At 44.4% G+C, this 20,495-nt stretch overlaps 3 protein-coding genes and 1 long non-coding RNA gene across 5 annotated transcripts; 2 read left to right on the top strand and 2 right to left on the bottom strand.

Annotated features, from left to right (window-relative positions):
- The first annotated feature begins 4,768 nt into the window (after nucleotides 1-4,768).
- Nucleotides 4,769-5,609, top strand: LOC117193301. The gene is made up of 3 exons (XR_004474566.1): nucleotides 4,769-4,803; nucleotides 4,857-4,934; nucleotides 4,991-5,609. It is a non-coding gene; the product is annotated as an uncharacterized LOC117193301 (long non-coding RNA).
- A 229-nt stretch (nucleotides 5,610-5,838) lies between these two features.
- On the bottom strand, nucleotides 5,839-8,341 carry LOC117193300 (breast cancer type 2 susceptibility protein homolog). The gene is made up of 3 exons (XM_033398039.1): nucleotides 8,060-8,341; nucleotides 7,929-8,006; nucleotides 5,839-7,872 (listed from the first exon to the last, which is right to left on the bottom strand). The coding sequence occupies exon 3, from the start codon at nucleotides 7,714-7,716 to the stop codon at nucleotides 6,034-6,036; it is 1,683 nt and encodes a 560-aa protein (XP_033253930.1). The 5' UTR covers nucleotides 7,717-7,872; nucleotides 7,929-8,006; nucleotides 8,060-8,341; the 3' UTR covers nucleotides 5,839-6,033.
- A 2,237-nt stretch (nucleotides 8,342-10,578) lies between these two features.
- On the top strand, nucleotides 10,579-14,107 carry LOC117193198 (polyadenylate-binding protein-like). Of its 2 annotated transcripts, none has more exons than XM_033397949.1 (3): nucleotides 10,579-10,900; nucleotides 10,978-11,923; nucleotides 12,332-14,107. In XM_033397949.1, the coding sequence occupies exons 2-3, from the start codon at nucleotides 11,258-11,260 to the stop codon at nucleotides 12,554-12,556; spliced, it is 891 nt and encodes a 296-aa protein (XP_033253840.1). In that variant the 5' UTR covers nucleotides 10,579-10,900; nucleotides 10,978-11,257; the 3' UTR covers nucleotides 12,557-14,107. The 2 variants fall into 2 exon arrangements, with proteins under 2 accessions (XP_033253840.1, XP_033253839.1); XM_033397948.1 differs by having other exon boundaries at nucleotides 10,975-11,923.
- A 1,458-nt stretch (nucleotides 14,108-15,565) lies between these two features.
- LOC108158071 lies at nucleotides 15,566-17,130 on the bottom strand. Its single transcript, XM_033397654.1, has 2 exons — nucleotides 15,910-17,130; nucleotides 15,566-15,847 (listed from the first exon to the last, which is right to left on the bottom strand). The coding sequence occupies exons 1-2, from the start codon at nucleotides 17,128-17,130 to the stop codon at nucleotides 15,566-15,568; spliced, it is 1,503 nt and encodes a 500-aa protein (XP_033253545.1).
- Nucleotides 17,131-20,495: the final 3,365 nt, after the last annotated feature.

Genomic DNA, 20,495 nt, shown 5'->3' with positions numbered 1-20,495 from the left:
AGCCCTGAAGATACCGCAGTCCAAGGGAAATCAGCGCCGTATACTCCATCTCAGTCTGCACTGTCTGAGTCTACTCCATCTGAGCATACCACTGCGCCCTCTACTTCAGCGGCTACCTCGTCTGCCCTTATTGCCCAAGATCTCAGGAATGGTGTTGTTTTACTTGCCGCGGCCACGGTCGTAGTCAAAAATCGTTCCGGAGTTTTAGTTCCCTGCCGAGCGTTGCTGGATTCCGGCTCCCAGTTGCATCTAATAACTTCTCGTTTCGCGAATCAGCTTCAGCTTCGAAAAATGAAATCATCGACTGCAGTATCGGGCATAGGCGACTCTAGCTTCGTCACGGATGGATTTTCGGTCAACGTTAGCCTGCACTCTCGCTCATCGGATTACTCAACTCTCATCACTGCCATTGTAGCCTCTAGCATAACCGATCGACAGCCAAGCTTTGGAATTGACACTCAAAACTGGAACATTCTATCTAACATACCACTAGCTGATTCGGAGTTTTATAAGCCGCAGCGCGTCGATCTGCTAATTGGCGCAAGTCTATTTTTCGAGCTCCTGTGTGTTGGTCAGGTCAAGCTACTGCCAGGATTGCCTTCAATTCAGAAAACGCGCTTGGGATGGGTCGTGTCTGGAAGTTGTTCGCGTTTAAAAGGTTCCTCGTTGATGGTCTCTCGCGCTCGGGCCGTAGCTGCTGAGGATAATAGTCCAGAGGATCGGCTTGAGGTGCTCCTTCGGAGGTTTTGGGAGGTAGAAAATTGCATCGAACCAATAATAAAGTCTACCAAAGAAGAGCTAGATTGTGAAGCACACTTTGTGCAGCATTTCCATCGACTACATAAAGGCGATTATTGTGTTCGGCTGCCAGCAAAATATAATTTGGATCTCCTTGGAGAATCTTACAATCAAGCGCTTCGTAGATTCCTGACCCTTGAGAGAAAGTAAGATCGTCGCCCTGATGTTAAATCTCAGTATGCAGCATTTATAAAGGAGTACCTTGATTTAGGCCATATGTCTCAGGTTCCTACCCAGTCAATCAGCAACTGCCGATATCTTTTGCCTCACCATTGCGTCATGAAGGAAGATAGTTCTACGACCAAGCTTCGCGTCGTTTTTGATGGATCCGCTTCAACCTCATTTGGATATTCCCTGAACGACGTTTTAATGGCTGGTCCCGTAATCCAACCCAAACTGTTTCATATTCTTGCTCGATTTCGGTCATACGCCGTTGCGATTACGGGAGATATCTGTAAGATGTATCGTTGTGTAAGAGTCTCGACCGAGGATAGCAACTTGCAGTGTATTCTGTGGAGAAACTCCAGGGAAGAAGACTGGCGTGTGTTTCAATTGGCCACCGTTACTTATGGGACGAAGCCTGCCTCCTATCTATCTGTGCGAGCGATGCATCAGTTGGCAATAGACGAGCAGATGGCGTTTCCAGTTGGAGCTGAAATCCTTCGCCGTGACTCTACGTGGATGACTTGATATCTGGAGCCAGCTCGCAGGAGGAGGCTATCCGGATTCGGGAGCAAACTACTGGAATTTTGTCTAGAGGTCAGTTCAGATTGAGGAAATGGTGTTCGAACGTCCCTGCTGTGCTGGATGGAGTTCCGGAAGAGGACAAGGAAACATTTTTGAAGTTCGACGATGGCAGCCATGTGACTAAAACTTTAGGGACTTGCGTGGGATCCGGTTTCTGATCTACTATTATTTTCGTTCTCGGCCCTTCAATCTTCTTTGAATTCCTGCAGGCGCTCTGTTTTGTCATCCATAGCGCGATTCTACGATCCTCTCGGACTAGCTGGTCCCGTAATTACTAAATCCAAAATCTTTCTGCAGCGTTTGTGCCAAGAGAAGTTGTCCTGGGATGAAAGCCTTCCAGTCGCACTGAACACCGAGTGGCAGGAAATATGCACCAGTTTTGGTCAGATTCGTCGACTTGAATTTCCTCGGCTTGTGCTCCTTCCAGACTCTACGCTGGAAATTCACGGATTTTGCGATGCCAGCATCGAGGCTTATGGTGCATGCATTTATGTCGTGTCCAAGGGTCAGCATTTCAGCAGTCACTTACTTTGTGCCAAATCTCGTGTGGCTCCTTTGAAGACACTTACAGTACCAAAGTTGGAGCTTTGTGGAGCGGAGTTGCTGGCTAGGCTCATATCTGAGATAGCTGGAATGAATGTATTCAAGGGAAGGTGTTAATGTTGGTGTGATTCTGCCGTTGCGCTCTCTTGGATTCGGGACGAGCCGTCAAGATTTAATCTTTTTGTTGCAAATAGAGTGTCAACGATTCAGGAAATGACCGAAAAAATGGAATGGCGCTATGTTCCCACAGCTTTTAACCCAGCCGACATTCTGTCTCGAGGGGCTTATCCGACTGAGCTGAATGATTCACCTCTTTGGGCTCATGGTCCTCCATTTCTTTGCGGCTCCTCAGATGACTGGCCTCCCACTGTGCTACCTGATAAGCCAGCCCTTGAACTTCGTCGGAAGGCTCTTCTGGTCAAATCGCCCTACATGGACATTATTGCTGATTCCAAGTATGCGAATTCATTTGCTTCTTTGCAACGCGTTTTCGGATACATTCACAAGTTTTGCAACCGAATTCGGCGCCCCGGACTCACTGTCTCAGACATTGAACATGGAACCCAGGTATAGCTACGACTAGTCCAGCGTACTCAGCTATGGGAGGACATGAAGTCACTGCGTGCAAGGGGAGCAGTCTCCTCATCGAGCTCAATCGCATCGTTATCGCCATTCATGGATCAGTTTGGACTTCTCAGGGTAGATGGTCGACTGAAAAACTCTTCGTTGGATTTTGATGGCCGTCATCCCATCATCTTGCCCAGCAGCCATCCACTGACTCTTGCAATAATCTCCCATTTTCATGAGCGGAATCTGCACGCTGGTCCTCGAGCTTTGCTTGGACTAATTCGATCCCAATATTGGCCTATTGGGGGGAGGAAGACGGTAAACAAGGCAGTAAACAAGTGCGTAAGATGCTTTCGACTGAAGCCCAGGGTATTGGAGCATATTATGGCGGATCTTCCAAAGGAGCGGCTCGATGGTTCTCATGCCTTTGAGATCACATGCGTGGACTTCTGTGGGCCGTTTTTCTACAAACCGGAGGCACGCAACAAGGCTCCAATCAAGTGCTACGTCTGCGTCTTCATTTGTTTCGCTACCAAGGTTGTTCATCTGGAGCTTATAAAGGACTTATCCACAGTTGCTTTTCTACATGGACTAAAGCGCTTCATATGTACCAGACGGAAGCCGCGGCAAATTTGGTCAGACAACGCAACCAATTTTGTAGGCGCTAAGAATGAGCTGATGGAATTAAAGCGCCTGGTCCTCAGCGATGACCATCAGAAGGCGCTGCTGGATTTTTTCTTGGTCGAGGCTATAGACTGGCATTTCATTCCTCCGCGCTCCCCTCATTTTGGTGGTCTATGGGAGGCTGCAGTGAAGACGGCCAAGTACCACTTCTACCGTGCGATAGGCAACTCGGTTCTTGGATTTGACGAGCTGCGGACGCTGTTGTGCCACATCACGGCAGTGATTAATTCAAGACCTTTAGTTTCAATTTCAGAGAGCCCTGCCGATCTAGATGTTCTAACTCCAGCGCATTTCTTGAATGGTGGCCCTCCTGCTTCGTTCGCTGAGCCTGACGTCACGCAGCTAAACTTCGATCGCCTGGACGGCTGGCAGCGCGTTTCGTACCTGCAGCAGCTCTTTTGGTCGCGGTGGAAGGAGGAGTACATAACGTCCCTGCAGCAGCGCTCAAAGTGGCGCACTGCGAAGCCTAGTTTAGCAGTCGGGGCTCTGCGTTTCGACGTCGACGCTTGCTCGAGGGGGATACTCTACTGTCTGTGATAGTCTGGGAAATACATGGAGACCAAATAAGTCCATTGGCTGGCATTTGCCCGATGGGAAACCCTTGAAATCATCACCGGAAAGATAATCTGACATCTCCGGCAGGCATTCAGGCTCACAATTTAATGGAAGTACATCTCCAGTTAATGCATCCATTACCTCCGTGGCTTCGCTTGAGGCAAATGTCTTAGGACTCTTCAGACTTGGCTCATTTGTTGATTCAGCTTCGACATCGGCCATCAATTCGGCAGGTTTCATTATCATCTCCTGCGCAACTTCGATCGGTTTACTCGTGGCTGTTCTGAAGCTAACTATCTCTGGAATATCCAATTCAGTCAGGTCCATTTCTTTCCGGAACTGTGCGTCACTCGGATAATTTAGCTGTTCTGTCGCATGGACGTTAGCCAGCAGCATGGCTCCTCTCTTTTTCATCTTCTCAGAAATCTGAATTGGTTTGTTTGACGCTGTTCGGAAGCCGAAAACCTCTGAGATGGCTTCTGGGACATCCATGCCTGGCCATTGGTTTAAAGTAATTTCTTGAAGAAACTGAGTATCACTTGCAACCTGGATATTAGCCATCAGCTTGGCTGCCTTCTTTGTATTCTCCTCAGACACTTCAATTGGTCTGTTTGAGGCTGTTCGGAATCCAACAGCTATTCCCATATACTCGGAGAAGCATTCCTTATCTCGGATTTCACGTGTATGTTTCGGTGGATCCGTTTCTCCGAATTCGACATCAGCCAGCAGCATGGCTCCTCTCTTTTTCATCTCCTCAGCAATCTCAATTAGTTTGTTTGACGCTGTTCGGAAGCCGACAACCTCTGAGATGGCTTCTGGGACATCCATGCCAGGCCATTGGCTTAAAGTAATTTCTTGAAGGAACTGAGTATCACTTGCGGGAAGTCTGTGATATAAAACAACCCCCAGGTGAAGGATACAATTAATAAAATATTTCTGCCATTAACCAATTTTATTACCAGGAAACGAAACGAACACTCTTTTTGGCGAGAGTGAGAGTATTCGTAGGACATCCCCGACAAACGACAATTCGGAAATGGGTAAGACAACATCTCTCACCATTTACGAGCGATTTCATCTATCAGTTTCTTTACAGATGCCAAAGCTTGTCAGAAGGTGATTCGTTTCTGGCGAATTATAACACCGAAAAGATGTCATTGAGTATATAAAATCGGATAAATCTGATGTAAAACCCACCAAGCGGTTGGAAAACCCCCAACAGAGCACCTACTTTACATTGGAAGACATCCCAATGAGTGAGTGGCAAACCATAATGGAGGTTCCCGATGTATCAAGTATCAAAACGGAAGCGTCGGACAATCAAAGTATTAAATTAGAGGAAATGGGAAAAATTGAAGCGAGGTTCCTCGAGGAAATTCCGGATTGGAAGCCGAAAGCCATTGCGTTGCGTACTGCCTCAAACAAACCGAGTGAGGTGTCTGAGGAGAATGCAAAGAAAGCAGCCAAGCTGCTGTCTGATATCCAGGCCGCAAGTGATACTCAGTTCCTTCAAGAAATTACTTTAAGCCAATGGCCAGGCATGGATGTCCCAGAAGCCATCTCAGAGGTTGTCGGCTTCCGAACAGCGTCAAACAAACTAATTGAGATTGCTGAGGAGATGAAAAAGAGAGGAGCCATGCTGCTGGCTGATGTCGAATTCGGAGAAACGGATCCACCGAAACATACACGTGAAATCCGAGATAAGGAATGCTTCTCCGGCCCTCCGCCAAGGCCTATGACATGGAGTTTTATTTCTTTGACTTTTTCCTGTGGGCATTGGGCCTGGTGTTCTCAATGCTGGTCTTTGTGTGGGAATTGGTCAAGCAGCGCTATGACAATAGGCCTTAATTGGTATTATGCTTCGAATTAAATAATTGTCCAGTGTTTTGGCCCAACTTAATTTTGTTTCTGAACTAATCTTTACAATGTAATGCCTCACATGACTTCGCATTTACGAGTATTTTTTAATTACACTCTTCGATTGTTATCTTATATCTTTGTTCTTACTTGCTTATAAGTAGTTATATGTTATAAATTTTAATATAGGTATATACATTAGGAAGTTCTGGATATCTGGATGTACATATGTTATGTATGTAGCGGACTGCGACTAAGTAGAAATCTAAAAACAAAACATTGCTAATATCGACTGCGACTCAAGCCAATGCGGGGAGCTTTCTGAAGGGGCATGCAAATGGGAGAGACGTCCTCTCCACCGCGGTATTCCTCAACCAGGTTTATATTCCTGTTAGACAGCGGCGTGCTGGTCGAAGCAGACATCGGGGCAAAGCGGGGCTTAAGCGGAGTGACAGTGTCCTGGGCCTGGCATTCACCAACGGTGCTGACCCGCTTGCGTCGTTTGCTAAGCGACAACAGATTCCGGCGTCCAATCACGGACGTCTTTGTGGTGCGGTCGAGGGGCGAACGCTCTGCCAGTTGCGACAAAGAGGCGGGGATACTCTGCGAGTTCATTGGGGGTTCCCAATGCACTGTGCCACGACGTTGTTTTGGAGAGCTGTGACCGTTCTGCGGTTTTTGCTGTGGGGAGGATGAAAGTTGGGGCTCTGCGTTTCGACGTCGACGCTTGCTCGAGGGGATTCCGTCGGAAGTCTCTCGTCGTTGCTTAGGTGCCCCAGATCTGGCATCATTTGCGGGAGCCTTCTCAGATGAATACTCTACTGTCTGTGATAGTCTGGGAAATACATGGAGACCAAATAAGTCCATTGGCTGGCATTTGCCCGATGGGAAACCCTTGAAATCATCACCGGAAAGATAATCTGACATCTCCGGCAGGCATTCAGGCTCACAATTTAATGGAAGTCCATCTCCAGTTAATGCATCCATTACCTCCGTGGCTTCGCTTGAGGCAAATGTCTTAGGACTCTTCAGACTTGGCTCATTTGTTGATTCAGCTTCGACATCGGCCATCAATTCGGCAGGTTTCATTATCATCTCCTGCGCAACTTCGATCGGTTTACTCGTGGCTGTTCTGAAGCTAACTATCTCTGGAATATCCAATTCAGTCAGGTCCATTTCTTTCCGGAACTGTGCGTCACTCGGATAATTTAGCTGTTCTGTCGCATGGACGTTAGCCAGCAGCATGGCTCCTCTCTTTTTCATCTTCTCAGAAATCTGAATTGGTTTGTTTGACGCTGTTCGGAAGCCGAAAACCTCTGAGATGGCTTCTGGGACATCCATGCCTGGCCATTGGTTTAAAGTAATTTCTTGAAGAAACTGAGTATCACTTGCAACCTGGATATTAGCCATCAGCTTGGCTGCCTTCTTTGTATTCTCCTCAGACACTTCAATTGGTCTGTTTGAGGCTGTTCGGAATCCAACAGCTATTCCCATATACTCGGAGAAGCATTCCTTATCTCGGATTTCACGTGTATGTTTCGGTGGATCCGTTTCTCCGAATTCGACATCAGCCAGCAGCATGGCTCCTCTCTTTTTCATCTCCTCAGCAATCTCAATTAGTTTGTTTGACGCTGTTCGGAAGCCGACAACCTCTGAGATGGCTTCTGGGACATCCATGCCTGGCCATTGGCTTAAAGTAATTTCTTGAAGGAACTGAGTATCACTTGCGGCCTGGATATCAGACAGCAGCTTGGCTGCTTTCTTTGCATTCTCCTCAGACACCTCACTCGGTTTGTTTGAGGCAGTACGCAACGCAATGGCTTTCGGCTTCCAATCCGGAATTTCCTCGAGGAACCTTGCTTCAATTTTTCCCATTTCCTCTAATTTAATACTTTGATTGTCCGACGCTTCCGTTTTGATACTTGATACATCGGGAACCTCCATTATGGTTTGCCACTCACTCATTGGGATGTCTTCCAATGTAAAGTAGGTGCTCTGTTGGGGGTTTTCCAACCGCTTGGTGGGTTTTACATCAGATTTATCCGATTTTATATACTCAATGACATCTTTTCGGTGTTATAATTCGCCAGAAACGAATCACCTTCTGACAAGCTTTGGCATCTGTAAAGAAACTGATAGATGAAATCGCTCGTAAATGGTGAGAGATGTTGTCTTACCCATTTCCGAATTGTCGTTTGTCGGGGATGTCCTACGAATACTCTCACTCTCGCCAAAAAGAGTGTTCGTTTCGTTTCCTGGTAATAAAATTGGTTAATGGCAGAAATATTTTATTAATTGTGTCCTTCACCTGGGGGTTGTTTTATATCACAGACTTCAGAAGCTTCGTAAGTGTAGCCGTGCTTCAGAAGGTCCTCCTCCAGATTTTCAAATTCTACAGATGTGCACTCCACAGATGAATCCGAGTTATTCGCTTAAATTTAAAAGATTTTCACAAATCATTTGTGAGCTATTGGCATCTAATCCACACAATGCCGTCGTCGCCGGCACATGGGCTACGGCTGTGTGATCCTCTTGTACCGCGAGCCCGGAGGAGCAGCTCAATCGATCCTCTTCGTCTTCTTTTTTTTTTTTTTTTTTTTTTGGACGTTGACATGCAATGACTGCATCTTTCAAGAGGCGTTGCAGTTACTGCACCGTCAAGTGGCCCGTGTGACACCAGCAGAAGGCTGTTACGCGCGGATCCCAGGCTAACCGCAGCCCTCCTCCCGCCCAATCGACCGAGGGGCGCTGCCGCATGACGCGCGGTGCGTAGCCGAACCAAACGCGAACATGCAAGAAAGATAGCTATTAGACTAACATTCGAGGAAAATTATCACTAAGATTACTAAGAAACTAAGCATGCAATCAAAATACAAATACCACAACAGATCAGGGCTGTCTATGTCACCCCTGATCAAGTTGTGCATAAATATCACACCAAGCATTTTTCTACGGTTAACTAAGGATGGGAGGTTTACTAATAGTAGTCTACTAGAGTAAGATGGGAGTCTTACACCCGCATCCCAGTTAAGGCCCCGCAGAGCAAAGAGTAAAAAGTTTTTCTGTACTGATTCTATACGGTCCTGGTGTACTTTGTACTGAGGGCACCATACACAGGAGCCGTATTCTAAGATCGGACGAACAAGCGAGGTATAGAGAGTCTTTGTTATCTAGGGGTCGTCAAATTCCTTTGACCACCTCTTTATAAACCCAAGCACGCCCATGGCCTTGTTTACCATGGTAGAAATGTGTTCGGAAAACTTTAACTTGGGGTCTAACATAACACCCAGATCATCCACCAGGGTAATTCTCTCAAGAGAACCACCAAATAGGGTGTAGGGAGCCAACAAAGGGCTAGAACGATGAAATGTCATAACTTTGCATTTCGAGGCATTAAGGTGTAATAGGTTTGCACAACACCATGACTGAAAGTTATTGAGATCGGATTGCAAGCGAGAATGAAATGAGATGTCCTTGTACTGGACACAGAGTTTAACATCATCCGCATACATAAGTACTCGAGAGTATGTTAATACTGAAGGCAAGTCATTAATAAAGAGTGTGAAGAGTAAGGGGCCTAGATGGCTGCCCTGGGGTACTCCCGAAGAAACCATTACTGGTAAAGAGAGGGAGTTTTTGAGACCTGGAACAAAGATAGCTAGAAATCCATCTCAGGAGGTTGGGCGGAAACCCTAAAAGGTCAAGTTTATGCGCTAAAAGGGAATGGTTTACAGAGTCGAATGCTTTACTAAAGTCGGTGTAAATAACATCCGTCTGTAAGTTACCTTGAAAGCCTTTAATAATGAAAGAGGTAAACTCTAACAAGTTCGTGGTGGTTGATCGCCGCCTTATAAATCCATGCTGAGTTGGAGATATAAGTGATATTCTTCGGCAGCAACTGTTTGCTGTTTCCTAGTTGGTGGCTTGCGGCTGTAGGTTTTGATTGTTTTCTTTTGAAAGCGAAACCACGGAGGTGAGTCGCAGATTGGTATATTCTCCTCCTCTTCGTATGTGGGGGATGAGCAAAAGTCTCGTAATATCAGCTCGGTTATGTGCACTGGGGCTTCTTGCTTCTCCTCCGGGGTGCCGTTATCGGACTGACTTAGCAGGAGATCGTGCATGGATATGAACTCGCTGCTTGGCACAACCGATCGGTTTTGCGTAGGTATTTGAAGCGCAAGCAGGCTGTGCTGCCGATCTGCTTGGAAGATATTAGCCAATTCACTAATACAATGACAAGTGTTTCCTGGGGGCTGATGATCGGTGGCAGCATTGTCATCGTCGAGCCTACGTTTATCTCTTCTACGTAGACGCTGGGATTGCACTGAGGATTGCAATCGCTTGCCAGAGGATTCGCTAGCATGTGTTCCAGGTCCATAATAAACTTAATAAATAATAATAAATTCAGATTTGTTGATGGAAATTTAAGTGAGGCTGTATTTTGCGCCCGTGTGTATTGATAACTGATGAGATTTTACGCTCTTGTGAGCAGCTCCGCATTTGTGAGAATATCGCGCAGTGCTGCCAGAATGTTAAAAAAAAATGTCTAAAATGGCTATAGCCAAAAATAAATAGGCTAAATGTTATGCAAAGGGAATCAATACATATACGAATTATAGTACAATTAAAATTACCCGAATAATTATGAGCAAAGATCATTAAAAAAAATGGTTTAGATTCAGAAAAGATGCAATATGCATTTAAGGCTAAAACAAGCTGACCTCAAAATTGATATTTTTGTAAGGCTAAAATGGCTGAGCTGGTACACATTTATCGTAAAGAGAGGGGTCAGCAACTTAGGCCACCGAAGAGCGGGGCCGTACCTGTTACAGTTATACCATGCACGCAAGGAGCGACAAGTTTTTGCATACAATACAAAATTAAATAATAAAGAATAGAGGCCGACGCTAGAGAGTCCTTTTATATTGCTATTGCTGAAACATAGAATAAGTCGCATCCATTCGTTTGCAGCGTGTACGCGTAAGATAAGCCCAAGTCCACAGCGACAGCGACAGCCAAAAGTGAAAGCCCAGAAAAATTACAGAAAGAGAGAGAGAGAACGGTGAAAAAGAGTCTGGGCGAGAGAAAAACGATTTTTTCAGAGAATTTGTATTGCAGTGGAACGGGCAACGTGTGAGCTAAGAACCTGGTGAGTGGATTTTCAGCCTGCAATTGATATTTTTGTATTTGCATTTCCAATTAAAATCGAAAATAAATTCAAAGCAGAGCATAACGCATCCGAGGGCCGAGTGCGAACACAGAGATACGAAACGAGTACCAATCAGAAAACGAGTACCAATCAGAAAACGAGCAGCACCAAAAACAAACACGGCACAAGAGGCAAGGGGCAGGGGCAAGCGCCAGAACAAGACCAAGAGCAGAGTCAACACAATACCACAACGCGCTGCCGAAGACCGTCAAAATTCTCAGCCAAAGCCACCACACACCACCTTACAGCACCTGCACTTTATTAACTGCCACCACGCTCCACAAACAGCCAGCCATCATGTTCGTCAACTCGATGACGTTCCGTGGCAACCCGGCAAACTATCACCAGCAGCAGCCGGCGCTGAACCATCATACGCTGGCCGCTGCACATCATCAGCAGCAGTTGCACCATCACGCTGCCGCCGGCCACCTGGGCCATGTCGGCGGTGGACACGCGGCCAGCAATCATCTGGCCGCTGCGGCCGTTCTCGGCCGGCACGGGCATAGTTCGGTGACCAGCGGGCACACCACCAGCTCGTCGCACTCCGCCGGCGCGTTGGCCAGCGGCAGCACTGGGAGCAGTACCATCTCTCCGGACAGCGGCAAGATCTACATCAAGAATTTGGAGCGGTCGATCGACAACAAGGCGGTGTACGACACCTTCTCCGTGTTCGGTAACATTCTCAACTGCAATGTGGCCAAGGACGAGGATGGCAACTCACGCGGCTACGGCTTTGTGCACTTCGACTCGGAGGAAGCCGCCCGTGCGGCCATCGAGAAGGTCAATGGAATGCTGTGCAATAATCAGAAGGTTCATGTGGTCAAGTTCATTCCTCGGCGGGACCGTGAACAGGAGAAGGCGACCCACTTCAAGAATCTGTACGTGAAGAATCTCAGCGAGGAGTTCACCGAGCAGCACTTGCGCGAGATGTTCGAGCCCTATGGGCGCATCACCAGTCACAAGGTTCGTTATGTTTTGATTGTCTACTTACAACCTTACACTTCCCGACCGTCCGTCCAGCCTGTTCGCATGGCGTGGGTGATGTCCGTGTGGGTGGATTGGCGAAAGCCGATTGCCAAGAGGGAGAGCGGCAGAGAGAGTGAACTGCAGATGGAAAACCATGTGGCACAGTTTCCCACTATCTGCTCTTAAATTCGCTCTTCCCTTTGCCGCGCGCATGCCCACTGCTCGCGGGTCGTGGGAATACGTCGACAATAGAGGGGAGGGCCGGCCCGGCCGGATAACCCCAAGAAAGTGTGGATTGCAGTCGTCTTAATGGGCGCGAGCGGGAGCCCCTATCGACAGCTTGATTTGTTTACTATCGATTTCGAATAGATGATAACAGCATATTTTCGTTTTTAATCATTGCAGTTGATGCTCGACGAGGAGGGACGCTCACGCCGGTTCGGATTTGTGGCTTTTGAGAACCCACAATCGGCGCTGGCCGCCGTCATTGGACTACATGGCAAACAGCTGGGCGACAACAAGTTCTTGTACGTGGCCCGAGCCCTTAGCAAGGCCGAGCGACAGCAGGAGATCAATCGCAAGCTGGAGGAGCGTAAGCGCCAGAAGGCCGGTCAAATATTCTACTATTAGATCCTGAGTTATTGGCGGCAAGGCAGCAGATTTTGCAGCAGGAGTTTACTTGAAACCCACAAACATACAATATACACACATATATACCTACATATATAGATATTTACGAGAAATTATATTGTGCAGCAAAACGTACATCCAGGCAGCAGGAAAGAAGAAGGAAAAAAAATGAAGGGAAAGGAAAGGATCCGGCACATTGACATTTAGACGTAGGCAAAAGATTTTGCAACACAGTTGAAATTTTTAGAGACACAAGATCAGAAACAAAAGCTAAACCAAGAATTCGTGCTCGATCTCTCTCATTCAAAGGAGCAGATTTCTAGGCATTAGACTTAGGCATTACCTAACAGTTTCTTAACATTCATTAGCGTTTTTTTGGAATTAGATGTTTGTCTTTACTGTTGAACTTAGCGAGCAGAAGTGAAGCTTCTCGGAGTCAGCTTCGGGCCTAAATAACACACTGCGTACACAACAATTTCTTGAATGTATTTACATACACCACGCTACACCACACCCCACCCCACACATCGACCCTAAACCCTAAACCCCCTATGGCATATTTAAGTAGAAAAGTATGAAGCGATGGCATCTGGAGCTACGCCCCGAAAAAATCCGGGCATAATTTGAATGTTTACACATAAGCATAAATATATACTTAAAAAAAAAAAAAATATATATATATATAATTGATGTAACCTCTATTAACAATTGATCCACTCACTCTACGTATATACATTTAGACATATATATACTAATAATGTAAACCCCATTACACGCCGTAGTTAAAAGGCGTTTCACACCCACTCCAATCTAATGCTAATCCTTTGACGAAGAAATCAAGTGCAAGCAACCTACACGTAATTTACATGGTAAAAGCAAAAACGAAAAGAAAAGTAAAGAAAGAATAGAACAGAAGAGAAGAGAACAGAACCGAATAATGTACACGGGAAAATATGCATCCATCTCTTGTGGAGAGTTCATGAGTATTAAAATGTTAGCAATTACAAGACAGTGTTGTAACTAAGTGTAAATTGTTTCCAGTAGTAAAAAACAAACAAAGAATAAACAAAAAACTAATATGAAATCACAGTAAAGGCAGCAAGAAAAGAAACTAAATCGAATTGAATATAACCAAAACCAGGGGTGTACACAATGCAATATTTAAACTTTTTTAGAATATTATTACAATGGATACAAGGCACGAAATGAGACAGTAATAAGGAAATAGTTTGAGAAAAGGCGTGTATACAAATTAGCCCGAAAATAAAGCAAATACATACATAATTTAAGATTATTGAGCTTAACTTTTAAACAAGTTTCCAAGAACAGAAAACTAAAAATGGGAAAGCAAAAGAAAAGAAAAGAGTAAAAACTATTAAAAACAAAACCGAGCAAAACTCACACGAAATTTGTAAAATTAAAATTTTACGCCTAGAAATACTCGTACGTACAGACACCCACACACACACACAATGTATAGTTAAAACAGTACAGTACCCGAAATGGACAAGACAAGAAAATGAAAGATGATATATGAAAAATGAAATTACATGAAAATACATAGTTATAAATGATGGCAAATATTTAGGATGGCATGGCATACAACATATAGTTATTATAACCCTCATTTAACCATATTTATTCCTCATTTGATTTCTGTTCGATCCGATCCTAAGTTATACAAATGGTATCTTCGATCAAGAGAGAGCATATTCCCAAGGGAATATGACAATCGGAGCGGCAATGAATTTGGCTATAGTTTTCAGAAAATGGTAGTATTCGGATTTAAACATACACAACTCAGTCACACAGGCACTTGAATGCAATATGAATTTACAAACACACACACACACACATACAACAAGAAAACAAAAGATAAGAAAAATAAAATTATGCAATTGAATAATATTTATGCAAATGTACAAAACAAAAACAAAAACAAAAAGTAAACATTTATTTTCCTTTGCCAAGCAAATGCGATATTTTTATCATTAATTATTACAAATTATAATTGTAATTGAAGCCCTAATTTTTTGGTAATTGCTTTTGCAGAATTTACCTTAAACTAAAAAAAAAAATAAACAAGAGAAAAAAAAGAAAAGCCCCCAAAAAAGAGAGAACCCTTTTATAGTTCTACGTTTTTAGACAGTACGAAACAAGGTTGGGTTGACTCTAATCTTACCAAATTAATGATTAAAAACACGAAAAAAAGAATCAAATCAATTTTCAGCTCGAAAGCCTCACTCATAATACAATTAAATGCATTCAAAATTACACACTTTGCGCGTTTTTCTAAATGAGACATAGCTGCACCTGCATTTAACTTCTTTCGCATAAGAATCCAATATTTGTTCATTCTTTTTCCGTTGCTTTGGGGCACCGAAGACCCAGTTTAAAGGAATAGCGAAACCCACGCCACACCATACCACACTTCACCACAACACAGCACACAAAACCACACCACAAGAAGCGAGGATAATACAGACAGACACTGGAGGCATATGATATATGCATATATTATATATGTAATTCCATTAAAACAAAAATCCTAATTATAACATATTAAAAAATATTATTAACAAAAACGTAAAAACATAAAAACAAAAACGAAAATAAGACAAGTAAAAGTAAAAGAAAAAGGAAAAACATTTAATGATGCAGTGAGCAGAGATATGTGAAACTTGAATAAAAATGCTTTTGCAAAAAGTGTTTGAAATTGCAACATGCGGCTGTATTTTTATTTTTACACAAGCCCTCATAGAACATGGAAAAACCGGTGTTTAAGCCATCCTTTAGAGGGCAATTAAAAGTTTATAAAGGGACTAGTATTTTCGGTTTGTTTGGTTTTAACACAAAGAATATTAGCTCCAGCATAAACACCAGCATACTGGTGACAGTTCCTCCGATATAGACGAGCCATATGTAGATATAGTCCTCCCAAATAAGATCGTGATAGGTCTCCTGATCTGCCTCCTCACTGTAGTTCAGCATTCCCATTCGAACGAGCTCCTAGAAGGACTGCCTGAACCATAGATCGTACAGTCCACTGGCGTGGGTGTTGGCCACATATTGGTTGAACACTTTGCGAAAGATAGAATTCTTTTGCATGGGTGCGGTGAGTGCCATAAACTCCAGAAAAAATATCTCTTGCGATCGGCGAAAGATCGTACGCTGCAGGTGGGACTGCTTTATATGGAGAAACGGCCACAGGGTGCTGGTCACGGGATAGGCATAGGAGTTGTTCAACGCACTCCAACGCACGGTCAAAAACTCAACCGTCGACGGGATTATCTCAAAGGTGTCCTTGTACTCGTGTTATTGTTATTGTTATTGGTGGCGTTCATTAGGGGCACCTCTTGTTCAGAGAGAAGTATCTTGACGCGGTTTGTGCGCAGGTCCTCGTAGCTGCGTATCCGATAGGCTGCTGGCGGTTCGACTAGCACGGTCGACAGATTGGCGCTGTAGAAGGTGCTGATGATGAGGCCTGCCACCATCAGCATGATGTAGAGGAGTGTGCGACTGAAGGAGAGCCGCCGCGGCCACAGAAACGACTGGGCTAGGATGGCCCTCAGCACGTGGTCGCCGAAGATGTGTCCGAAGCTCAATGCGAGCGACATTCCCGAGTCCAGATGATGGGCATTGCCAAGCAGCAGGGCCTGAAGAAGCATCAGGGCAAGAAAGGAGGGCCATCCCCTGAGGCTAAAGTAGAGACTGGAGCGCGGCACATTTGGCTCCACGGGGAGGATGAGAAACCAGTTGGAAACCTCCAACACACTGCTGGCAAGGAACGGCTCGGGGTCGAGGTTGGAAAGAACGAGTGGGAAATCTACATGACTTTCATTTACTGTGGCCAGTATTACATCTTGAACAGGCATCTCGTCCAGCGGCATAAGGTGCCATAGATACCTCAGAGTGGTGTTTAAGCTCCTGGCGAAGTTTCTGTAGAACTGAACGAGGTAGCCAGTTATCTGACGATCTCCATGTGCATCTCGAAAGATCAAAGTGCGTGGCAAGACGCTGTACGGTATGACGTCGATGGGGTGACCTGCGAGATCTCTTACCTGCGGCTCAAAGTACCGGCGGATGGGCCTCAGACGACGCCTGACCACTTCCAAGTGCGGAAAGGCCCGATAGCTATATATAAACTCACGATCGCGGCCGCCCCACACAGCCACGACATTGAGCATGTGGTACGAACGACACTCTGCGAATAGAGCGCTGAAATTTGTGTCCTGCGCCACCACAAGGAGGGTCGGAGTTTCGCGGATCTCCTCAAGATTTGCATACAAAGCGCTCATAATACCGTCTCCCAAGCAAGCCAGGGCCAGCATATTCGCGTTAAAACTTTTTTTCAGGTTAAAATTTTGCCTCGCATCTAAGTTTAGGATGGGAATACCAATGTCCAGATCCCCCGTGGTCCAGCAGGTATCGGTATCATCCTTGTTCTGCACCAGGAGCACTGACTGAAAGGATACCTCACCCTGGAGCGCCTCCAAAGTGTTCACCAACGCCCCTCGCTGTGCCTCAGCAAAACTGAGTGAAACTATAAAACAGAATACTGTCGGAAGCGACATCTTAATGTTCCTACTTGAAATGTTTGCCCTGGAATGAATGAATCCATATGTGACTTCACGCTAGTTTCTGGTTACAATCGTTCGACACTTATCTCCTCAATAGCAGATTGGAATTTCCATCGGACAGCGAATAAGCAACGTTATCGGTCGTCAATTGTTTTCCATGACTTGCAAGTATACAAATTTTTACTGTCTTTAACAAAATTACCCCAAAAACAACGTCTTAAACCGTTTATTACATTTCAAGGATACATATTCTATAAATATTTATTCGTGACGTCCTCCTTGCATACAAATTAAATAACTGCGGTAGCGGATTGCGTTTTTAAAAAGTTTTTATTTAACTTCTAAGTTCACAGATATAGATTTAAGTTGAGGGTCACAAAGGATTCCGGACAAAGGGTTTGCGCGATCTTAGTTTTTAGCTCGACTTTTCGGTGTCGCTTCTGGATCAAGACTGACTTGAACTTTTCGATCTTTGCATCGTCGATCCCTTTCGGGAATAGTTTTTCTATAAACATCTCAATTGATTTCGTCATCCCGAGTATTGGATTTCGTCATCCAAAGAGAGAACTGTAAAATGCACAAAGTGCAGGATCTGCAGAAAGCCGGCTGTGGGCAAACATTGTTTTTCCATTTAGGCGAGTGTCAACGATTGGGATTGTGGCTGGAGCCATTGAGATTGTACATCTTAGAAATCAATTAGGCGGAGGCCCAAGATTGAAATTGTTTTCGTTTTAGAAAGCCAAAGATTGCTTACAACTCGTATAAGAGCTCAATAGAATTGGGTAGGTTAACTCCCCCCATTCTTAAATGTTTCGTCCCGATAGATTTTGAAGTTCTGATAGAGCTCTAATTTCTTTTGATAGTATTTGAATGCTGCTTTCCACTATTTCTTCTGTCGGTATTCTTATTGATTTAATAAGTACAAATTTGGTTAACTTATAGCCGAAGTAAAATAACATTATCAATATCAAAATGATTAAAAATAATGTTGTTAATGGTAAGGCCGTATTGCCTAATGTTATAAGGGGATTTAAAATATTAACATTATCAAAAGAAAATTGCTTATCATTCGATTGTACATAATCAACTAATTCAAAATCGCTATATTTATGATGCGATATGTATTTTAGAATTTTACCCTTATCATTTATGTGGGTTATATTATTTATTATAAATGTGTTGTTGAATATAAGGAGATACGAACCTAACAAAGTATTATTGTCTACGTTATTTTTACCTGAAACTAATATGGCACCATCCTGAATGATGTCTATTTCTTTGTTTTTCCCCTTTTTTTAGTGCAGTTAAAGCCATTAAGTAAATTGGTGAAACAGGTCTTCTTTAAATTTCTTTGTGCGTAATTGTTAAAAGTTTCACTTTTAAAATTATTCATTAAATAGTATTTCTCCTTACATTCACAAACTTTTTCACTTATAACTAACATTCCATCATTTTGTGAGATGGCTCTTGCATGGTAAAACTTGCAAATATCATTAATTTGAGGATATTAATGATTATGATGATTATTAAATCTGCATTTCGAATTATTTTAACCGTTGCAATGTCCAGTAGATCAGACAGTTCAACAGGCTGTTTTTCATGCTTATAAATGTCCTCTATTTCATTTTTATTTAAAATTTTTGTATTGAAAATGTTTACTTTTAAGAGGGTTATGGTATCAACTAAATTTAGTAGGTCAAAAGTTATTAATTTTAAACGATGCTTTCTCAGTATTGTTTCTTCATTGAAGATGACATTTTTTAATGAATTTGATAGCAATTCAATTTCATTGAAAAATTTGGAATTTATTATAAATTTTTTATTATTATTTTCAGTTAATTCATTTACTTTATTTTGTATTTTCAAAAAGTCGTCATGATCAGGGCTGCCTGCTATCCATTTCCAAATGATACCTAATTCATTAATTCCCCTTTCATTCCGTTTTGGAACTAATTCTGAAATCATTAATTTTATTAGACTTAAGTCCATTGATATTTCCCACTCATCTTCTGAAATAATTGATTTGTTGACATATTTGAATTCTATATCAATTATCTCTGTTCAGGCCAGCAGTAAACAATTTCCGCGCACTGTGCCAACTCCGTGCGCCCCGGTCCCAACTCGCTCTCGCGCGCTCGGAGGGGCGCTCGGATCCACAATCCACGATCCACTCGGCGCTCACGGCAGCAAAAGAATCATAAGGCATATAGTTAGTTAGTTACGTTTTCACCCCCGCTTCAACCTGTCGACATACCGCGCGAATACCCAATAACTACATGAACAATATATATATGCCGGATCTTCGCCTTCCCCATAAGGAGAAGCTCACCCCAGCCAGCATCGGCGGATCGCTCCAAGTTCAAGATAAGTACTTTTCGATTGTGCCTAACAACAGGGCAGTGATTGTGCGAGTTTTCCATCCCAGTCCGAGTTCCCGTGGCATATGTACATACATATGTATGTATTTATTTCTCGCTCTAGCTCCAAATTAAACCATACCTCGCTCTGCCAACGGTTGTGGCCTCCTACTTCTCCAAAGGTTTAATTTGATCCGAGCTAACTCCTGCGTTCGGCTGGCGAAAATCCTCTAGCTGAACCCTCCACGAGGGTGCCGGCTGGGCAATGGACACTGCATTACCCCGGACAAGGGTGATGCACTGTCGCTTGCTCTGTCCGGGGTAATGCAGTGTCTAGCTAAGGCTATGGTCCGGCGTCTTCCCGATTCAAAGTCGGGGGAACCGAACCAGGGCCATGGCTAGAGGTGCCTGGCGGTCAGGCCTAAAACGCTAGGGGGTGGTCAGCCGAAAAATATTAACCAGTATGGACCCTCGGGCCAAATATGGAGGCGATGAAGGATAAAGCACGGGTTGGGATGTCAACCCAAACGTCGGTGGGAAGCGTGACTGCTACCACCGGCGGGCACGGGGAGGAGCAATCCTCTCTGCGTGTCGCCAGCGGTCACACCTCAGACTTGGCGGGAGCAGGCCAAGTCAGTTGTAAAGCTACTGCCACAACAACAACAACAAAAACAACTCACTCCGCAGCCTGCAAGTTGAGCCGCACAGATGCCGTAGTCGACACAGAAGGAAGAGAGCCTTCTCCGCTCACCGGAACCAGGCACCAGCTCCCTGCGTAGGGAAGGACCGAAGCGTTCCAAGGAGGGGATGAAGGCCAAAGCACAATACAAAGCGGCCCTCAATATCAAAAGCCGGCTGCAAGGTAAAGTAGACATCTCCCAGGAAAAGGAGGTCAAGCTAGCCTGGGCCGAGCAGCGAGTAGAGGAGGGCCGACTACATTACGCCCAGATGCCACAGATGAGGGCGTCGAATGGCGAATATGCCAATAAGGTGGAGGAGATG

Source organism: Drosophila miranda (assembly GCF_003369915.1).
Source record: "Drosophila miranda strain MSH22 chromosome Y unlocalized genomic scaffold, D.miranda_PacBio2.1 Contig_Y2_pilon, whole genome shotgun sequence".
Taxonomy (NCBI): Eukaryota; Metazoa; Arthropoda; class Insecta; order Diptera; family Drosophilidae; genus Drosophila; species Drosophila miranda.
This window is presented reverse-complemented; position numbering and strand designations above follow the sequence as displayed.

What these genes read in the sequence shown, in the direction of transcription:
- LOC117193198 (XM_033397949.1), top strand. Translation starts at nt 11,258, where the DNA reads ATGTTCGTCAACTCGATGACGTTCCGTGGCAACCCGGCAAACTATCAC. An exon ending in GGCGCATCACCAGTCACAAG is followed by an intron (nt 11,924 to 12,331) that starts GTTCGTTATGTT and finishes TAATCATTGCAG; the next exon opens with TTGATGCTCGACGAGGAGGG.
- LOC108158071 (XM_033397654.1), bottom strand. Translation starts at nt 17,130, where the DNA reads ATGTCGCTTCCGACAGTATTCTGTTTTATAGTTTCACTCAGTTTTGCT. An exon ending in TACTTCTCTCTGAACAAGAG is followed by an intron (nt 15,848 to 15,909) that starts GTGCCCCTAATG and finishes GACACCTTTGAG; the next exon opens with ATAATCCCGTCGACGGTTGA.
- LOC117193300 (XM_033398039.1), bottom strand. Translation starts at nt 7,716, where the DNA reads ATGAGTGAGTGGCAAACCATAATGGAGGTTCCCGATGTATCAAGTATC.